Below are 8,762 nucleotides of genomic sequence, written 5' to 3'. Positions count from 1 at the left end.
ATGATTGTTTTTCCCTTGATAAATTTTGGTTGCATTGATCTACACTAAGAAAGAAATAGAATAATTATGAAGATATATCATGTTGATTTGTAAACATAGGACAGTGCATAAATTACGGCTTTAAATTTGGAGAGGATTTGAATTTGGAATTTGGAATTTTATTTTAGGGATAAAGGAAATTAGCGAAGGTTTGAGCGGAAACATTAATGGACGACGTGTTTGACCAAACATTGGAGGACATGGTTGCATTTTCATAGAAATAAATATCACAGATCCACAATTTATACTTTATATAATATTCTTAAATTATATCTTATCTTTTCATCTTTAATATTCTTAAGGCTATACCCAATCGCATATACATATCTTCTGATCAAAGAAATTATTACAAGAAAAAAAAACATGTCATGAACAAAAATATAATATTAGTTTCATAATTTGCCAAAGGTTAACACTAATAAATAATAATGATTTTTCACAAATCTTGCATTTTGGTCACTGCATCCAACTAATAAATGAAATTCAGTTTAGAGGATTGATTCAAGAAGTACACCCATGACTTCTTGTAGCCAAATTTGGGGAAATGCTAAGACCAACCAAGATATGAAGGAATGGTCTATGAGGCTACAACTGGTTTCTGGAGGGCAATACAAATTCAAAATCGTTAGCACATATGTTTCCTACATGCTTCAGTTATTAAATTTAGATCAAACTTGTCAAAATAAAATAAAATAAAATAAAATAAACCAAATTTATAACCTAGTAATTAAACAACATATTTTTCATAGAAATAAATATCACAAATCCATAATTTATACTTTATATAATATTCTTAAATTATATTTTATGTTTTCATCTTTAATAGTTACTAACATCTCTTTCTACCTTATTGTTGTGACACGCATGTATATAAAAAATAAGAGAAAGAACTTTAGAAAACGAATCTTGATAGAGTGATCCTTCATTGAAAACGTAGCAAAATGATTCATAGAGCTGCTAGGATTCTTCTATAGAGAAATAGAACTTCGAATGAATCCTACATAGCCAAATCAACAAACATGACAACATAAAAAGAAGCCTAAATTGATATATAACCAATTAGGTTTTGTTGAACAAAATTTTCAATTTATCAAAATTTTATTTTATTACAAACCTATATGAGTAATCAATAATCTTAAGCAAGCGAAAAAAGTAATTATTAATTTAAAGCTAGTAAAAAAAAAATACAATATTATGACATTGCTTATAATTTGCATGTTTGCTTATTGTCCTGGAGGTACCCAACCACGTGGACTTGTATTATTATTTGATTAATTAGTGCATTAATTACATTATAATTACATTATAGAATATGAAATTTAACAATTGTTCAAATTCATTTACACTTGATTTATTAATAGAAAATTGACAAATTTATAGTCATAAAAGTATGCTTAATTCAATAATTTTTTATCAACATTAGTAGAAAACTGAATTTCTTGAAGAAACAAATCAAATACACAAAAACGATATAAATAAAAAACAAAGAATTGAACAAAGAAAATTTGAATATATTCTTAAATTATATCTTATCTTTTCATCTTTAATGGTTACTAACACCTCTTTCTACCTTATTGTTGTGACACACATGTATATAAAAAATAAGAGAAAGATCTTTAGAGGACATGGTTGTCAGATTATCAACATCGTAAACATCTTACCGGTTGCGTTTTAATTCTTCATGTCCATACATTTTTTTAAAGAATATACACTTAGTTAGTGGACTTGTTGTAATGTTTTCATCAAGATTCGAAGCGGGTGTGGCGTTATCACCAGTTAACAAAACAACATCCTAAATGTAGAAAATAAATTCATATGTCAATCTAAAACTTAATAATATTTTAAATTTTTTAAAATATTAGATTTAGTTATATTATATTTAAAACCTTCTAATTTAATGTGTCTTGAGATCCGACTTCTGCCAATAAAACATTAAACGAATCGGATTCTGGCACCTACATTTATAGTACATAGAAATATGTTATTTGGTTAACTGAAATATAAAAAGCAAAATTTAATAAGTGTAATGTTTGTAGTATTCTTTGTAAAAGAATGTTTCTTATTCAAAGTTAATTTTTTTTTTCTAATTCAACAATGATGTATTATCAACAGTGAAGATTAAGATTGCATAACCATCAACTTTGTTCTTCAAACTATAATTTGAAATTTGAATTTGAACACAAACTTTTTATCGAAAAATACATTAAAAGAAAATGGATAAATCTCCATATTACTCTCCTAAAAATTAAAACAAAATGGTTATAAAAAATAGATATAAAAAAGGTAAAAAATTAGTTTTATATAAATGAAGTTAATATCGATAACGTCATTAAACTTTTGAAGAAACTCTTGTGCGGTTTTTTCAGAAGTTTCTTTGTGTCACGATCAAATAACGTAAGTGACACGACAATGGTAATGTCTTGTACTTGAATGTCGATTTTGAAACTAAAGCCATTGATATAAACAAATACAGTAATATAAAATTAGACTATTTAACTAAAGAGTATAATAATATGTATAAATGAATTATTGAAAAACTTCGAACAAGATATATGTATTTTTTCATCCAAGTTAAAGTGTAACAATAAAAAATTTATTCATCTTGCTTTTGATCCGTTCCATGAGTTTTGTCATCATACGTTAAAACGACTTTTATGACTTTCTCTTGACAAACATAGATCAAGATATTAAAAAATTTAATATAAAGGATATAATTTTGTTTCTATAACTAAATGAATATACTTAAAGTAGATTGATTAATTTTTTTCATGACCTCTCAACAGGAATACAGTAATAACAAGTAATAAGAACAAAGTAAATACACGAAATTGTAGAAGAAGAAGGAGAACAGGGTAAATAAAGAACGTAGAAAAAAGAATTATAGAATAAGACCGTTGAAGAAAAACACTAAAAATTATATTACTTAATCCAAAATCGTAAGAAGAACAACTTCAATGTAAACGTATATATAGGTTGTTTTTCAATAAGGAAATCATTATCTTCCAAAAAAATAGGATCCTAAAATAATATCTTGGACATTTTCGGTTATTCATCTGGAAAAAAAATAATATCATTTATATGGAATCAAAATTTCAAATTAAATGACTTGTTTAATAAATGAGTTTTAAATTCAAAACCATTATCTCAAATTGATTTATTTTACGTGGGCTATACTGTGAGATAAATTATAAATAATCATGACTTTATTTTTTACTTTTCAATATTTTGCTAATTTAATAGGATTAGATTAGATTTTATAATAAGTGAGTTAAATTAGGAACAATATTAATTAGAGAAACTAATATCTCGTATATAAATAGAATGATATGCTGTAATTGATAATGTAATTATTGAATTTAAAGATTCTATAATTAAATGTAATTATGTTTGAATTTTATTTGACAATGATGATGTCAACAATCTAATCTAATGGTAGAAAACATTTGATTGAAATGCAATCAAGGGTCCTGATTACTTCATTGTTGAATTAAGGGTTCTTTTTTAATAATATTTAGAGATTTGGACTTTAGTGATGTAGATTTGCAAAAATGCTCCATAAAAACTCTAATATGCATTAAATGGACTAAATTTATCTAAAACGAATAACAAGCACGAGACAACAATTCATCACACAAAATAAATTAATATTGAGCATAAGAATGTACTTAGCATAAACAAAAAATGAAAACCAAAATAGAAGAAAAAATAAAAACAAAAATTCCATCGGACATAACCAAGTGACAAAGTAAACTATAGAATATATATTAAATTTTAATATTTGCATTTTTGCTCTTTTATTTTCCGGAAGTGAATAATTACATTTTCAGTCTTAAAATTCTTAGTGTTTCTTTTCCTTAATTGTTTTATTTTAATTTGTTTATCATTCGACATATTTTTTACAAATTAGGTAGGCTATTAATTTATACTTAAAAAATTTGGGCTACTTTAAAACAAGTTTTGTATCAAAACATTTTCAATTTATAAATTAACTGTAGCCCATATTTTTTGGAGGTAAAAAAATTGAAAATTTTTATACTATTAGCTGGAATTTGAATGTCACTACGGGCTACCTCGTGCACCTTTATGGATCCACCTATGAACCGAACTATATATATATATATATATACACACACACACAAGGTCAGCTCAAGCGTCTTTGAATTGAGGAGGAAACATGTAATAAGGACAAGAGGAGTAAAGATGGATCAAGTGTGCACCATGTGTCTAGTAGGGATTCTCGTTACAAGGGTAAGAATGGCTTCAGGAACAAGAACGGATTGACATCTAAGAGGAAGAAGTTCAAGAACCCCAATTATTAGCGAAACCACAACCAATAGAAGATTCCCAGAAAGTAGCACGTCCGCGGAGAGACTAGACACTATACACACCAGTTTCCCATATGGAAATTTAGGTCTTTACATAGATCTGCAAATGATGTTGAGGATCTCACCCACCTGGTTAAAAATGTGGGTCTTGGAGGAGTCAACATGATCTCTTATTTTACTTAGACATTGGTGGCACGAGATTGGTTTAAGGATTTTGGAGCTATATATCATGTCTATAGAAGCGACTCACTCTTTCATGCTTATGGTCCTGTAGATGAAGGAACTGTGGTGGTTTGTATTGATAGTCAAATAGTAATTATTCAAGGAATTAGCAGGGTAATCTTAATGTTCGATAATGGTCATGGGGTCACTTTTTTCAATGTGTTAAACTTTACTCGAATATCAAAGGAATAGTACCTTTTTATAAGTTTGAAAAGAATGGTTACAAGTCATTGATATAAAATGTTCATGTGGAGTTTACCCGAAATGGATTTTTTGTTGGTCAAGTTATTAGCGCTTATTGAATGTATTGACTTGAAATAAATGAAGATGGTGACGATCATGGTAAGAGTGTGAGTGATAGTGATAGTGGAGGATCTTTTGGTGGTAGCGGTAGTACCAATATCATTGATGTACTTGGTTTTGAAGTAAAGGAAATTATATTTTATGTGAAAGATCTAGTATGCACAAGAGTCATATTTAAACGATATTGTTAAATAACATATGATCCTAAGGGTTATACTAAAAACAACTTGATAAAAATGATTAATTATTAGAAATTGATTTTAATAAATATTCATAAACTCTTATAATAATTGGGAAAATATTTATTTCAAGGAAATATTTATTTTATAATACATGTAACAAATTATTTCATATGGTATGAATATAATATGTCATGTACATCTTTTGGACCATAAATCCATTATAAATAAGAGGTGAGTGCTCTCATTTTTCTTCACTCCACTCTCCTTCGCCGAGAGCTCTTTCTTCTTCCCCATCTTCTCTATAAAGTCTTGAACTTTGACGATTTTTGTTGCTTGCATTATCTCTTTAAGTCATAATCTTCTTTTGGATTAAAAGCTTAAGAGTTGTAATTAGCATTACATCAAGTTGGCACATTGTTGGTGTCTCAATGATTCATCATCACTTCATCAACCTCCAAGCCTCCCCTAGAGGACTCAAAGTGCTTCAAAGGTTGTTACCACTTCTTTCTTCTATGGTCGTGTTTTAAATCTTTCCTTTACTTGCAAGATTATCCTTGGTGGTTGATAAAATGTTTATGTTATTTTCTAAAAGTCAGATCTTCCGTTTGCCATTATTTGTAGTTTTTTAAAATACTTTTTTAAATAAAAACCAACAATTGATATCAGAGCCACCTTGCAAGTTTGGTCAAGATTTTTTTATTTATAGAAATCTTAGTTTTTGGAGAACATGGATAACTTCTTTTTGTATAAAACAACTTCATACATATTTTCTTTGACAACTTTATAATTGTTATTTTATGTGACAAAACTTACATGCATTTTGTCACTTAAAGTTGTCTTAGAAAAAACAAAGGTTGTTTTTATGTTTATATGTATTTTAGTGAACATAAACAAGCCTTGGACCATTTGTGTTGTTGTTGTTTGTGTGATATGGTTGAAAATGGTTCGTAATATTCTTTTATTCGTAAAGTGTGTAATAAAAGTAGCTAGTTTTTATTCTTGTTTTTTTTATGTAACATATTAGTTTTAGATTAGATTTATTTTATGAAAAAAATAACAAGATGAAAATGAAGGCCATTTCGTGAAGAACCTTGGAGACCCACAATTTTATAAAGATTTAATAAAAGTTTATAACTTTTATACAAGGTTTTAAAACTGCAACAAAGTTGTTTGTCATTGTAAGTGGGAGCTGATCACATGAAGAACAACTTGTAATATTTGGTCCCTTTGTCCCTTAGGAAGGACTTCAAACTTTTGTGTTGGCTCACAAAAATGTTATATTGTTTAAGGATTGTTTATGTCAAATGCATGCTTGTGTTGTTTATTTTACAAGTAAATATTTCGAGTGGTTGATAATTTAGTTTTTCACAAACCAGACTATTTTTTTCTGGATAAAATAAACATCACATGGATTTTGTATTTCAAAATGAAAAAAATATGGACATTAGATGTAACATATTTTAGTAGAAAAATAGAAACCGGTTTTATAAGAGTGTTAATTACGACAACTTATGAAATATTGAATTATAAGTGTAAAAATCATGTTTTTATAACTTATTCAAACTCCAAAGTATTGTTTAATAAAATGAAGTTTTATTAAACAATATTAAAAAGGCTCTAAATGGCTCAAACACAAACTTAATACTAGGTATTATTTTTAAAATTGAACCAACCCAAAATATAAAAACCAGGTTTTTATAAGAACCTTGAAAATGATATTTTTTTAAAGAAAAATTGATACCATGATGTATTGGATGCATGCAATTGTCATGATATCACATATTTTATATAGAATAATAAAAAATTCAAACCCCTTTTTTCAAAATTCAAGTCTATGCCATTCAACTTTAGAAACATTTTCACATCACTTGTATAATGTTAGTGGGATAAAGGATACATAACCATTAGTATTATGTTTTGATTGCCAACGTATTTTTACAATTTCTATAACCAAGTTATGGGCTAATTATACAAGTTTCTTTAATTGGAAGACTTGATTGGAAACCTATTGTGATAAAGGTCACCTAAGCAAGAGTGTTCAAAGGCATAGATGAGACATAAACCTAGGAATTACAAATGGTGTAATTAATACAAGTTATTTACCTTGTTAAAATTAGGTAAATGGGATCCTAGACTTTGAATAAATAATGTTTTTGGAAACAAAAGGGTATTGTTATTTAAAGAGTTAAATATTAAATGAAAACTTTGTTAAAATTTTGTAGATGGCTCCACCAATTACTGTAACACATCACCCAATTAATATTCAGTCAATTCTTGACAAAGAAAAACTCAACCACTCCACCTTTTCGGATTGGCACAGAAAGTTAAGAATCGTTTTGAAACAAGAAAAGAAAGACTATGTCCTTGAAAACCAAACTTCTGATGATCCGCCTGCTCTCCCAAAGGTTGCACATGATACATGGCTAAAGCATGTAGATGATTCACTTGATGTTTCATGTCTTATGCTTGCCTCTATGGTTCTAGATCTTCAACGGGATCTGGAACACTACACTGCCTTTGACATGATTAAACATCTCAAGAAGATGTTCGGTAAACAAGCTAGAACCGAAAGGTTTCATTATGAGAGCACTTCATGGCATGAAAATGGACGAGAATGGGAATGTGAGCACACATGTTCTCAAGATGAAAAGTTACATGGATCAATTGGAGAGACTGGGCTCTCCATATCCACAAGACTTGGCTACAGATATCATTCTGAACTCTTTACCAAAGTCTTACAATGCTTTCATCATGAACTACAACATGAATGGGTGGGAGAAACCTATCTCTAAGTTGCATGGGATGTTAAAAATAGCAGCGAAGAATATCCCAAGTAAAACTCCCCAAGTGCTCATGATTAGGGAAGGAAAGGCTAAAAAGAAAAAAGGTAAGAACTTCAAGGGAAAGCCACAAGCTGGAAAGAGCAAAGGGAAGAAAGCTCCTCAAAACCCTCAACCAAAGAAGAAGGGAAAGGTTTCCAAAGATGACACATACTTTAAGTGTGGAGTTGTAGGGCATTAGAAAAGGAAATCTCCTAAGTGTTGGGTTTTGAGCATTCTAACACTCCTATGGTGTACATGCAACACTAAATACCTTGGATCTATGTTTTCTTTATTATACATGAAAATATGAATATTCCAAGGTATTACCCTATCTAGCATACAATATTTGATACTTAGATAATAAAACAAGTTAGAAGACATACCTTGTTGATGTAGCTTGTCTTTGTGACAACCCAAGTTGCCCCGTTACATTTCTCCGTTACCATTAACGGAATATTCCACTGTATAAAAGTTCCGTTACTTAGACGGTGTCAATTTAGTAAACATTCCATTTGGTTGCAATAAGCATGCCGTTAAGTCGTGATGAAAGGAAATAAAACACATAACAGATATTTCCATTTAATTGGAAATGTTAAGTTTTATTATTACAACCACTAAATCGAATGCGACCAAAAGCCCTGTTTAACGGCAGTATTAGGTAGAATTCCACTGTGTTCCGACTCAAAACCCTATGTAAGGGTGAGTGGAGTCTATTGGAGACATTTTACACTCTCTCTCTATACTCTCTCTCTAGACTCGTTTTAGCCCCGAATCCGCAACCAAACGTTTCCAAATTATAAGTCCGCTTACCCTAGCTTATTCTAAACATATTGATGTGTGTTTATAACCCAAAAATCGGACTTAGAAGC

The 8,762-nt window shown here is 29.1% G+C and overlaps 1 protein-coding gene across 1 annotated transcript; it reads left to right on the top strand.

Moving 5' to 3' along the window:
- Nucleotides 1-7,293: 7,293 nt before the first annotated feature.
- On the top strand, nt 7,294-8,092 carry LOC145040849 (uncharacterized). Its single transcript, XM_078988739.1, has 2 exons — nt 7,294-7,693; nt 7,779-8,092. Exons 1-2 carry the CDS (start codon nt 7,294-7,296, stop codon nt 8,090-8,092), a joined length of 714 nt encoding a protein of 237 aa, XP_078844865.1.
- The last annotated feature ends 670 nt before the right edge of the window (nt 8,093-8,762 follow it).

The sequence above is a fragment of the Lactuca saligna genome, chromosome 4 (assembly GCF_052625555.1).
Source record: "Lactuca saligna cultivar CGN05327 chromosome 4, ASM5262555v1, whole genome shotgun sequence".
Classification (NCBI taxonomy): domain Eukaryota; kingdom Viridiplantae; phylum Streptophyta; class Magnoliopsida; order Asterales; family Asteraceae; genus Lactuca; species Lactuca saligna.
Note: the sequence above shows the minus strand (reverse complement) of the source record. Positions and strands in the feature narration are given on the sequence as shown.

Coding starts and splice junctions, on each gene's coding strand:
- LOC145040849 (XM_078988739.1), top strand. CDS start 7,294: ATGGCTCCACCAATTACTGTAACACATCACCCAATTAATATTCAGTCA. Junction 7,694..7,778: donor AAATGGACGAGAATGGGAAT/GTGAGCACACAT, acceptor ACTTGGCTACAG/ATATCATTCTGAACTCTTTA.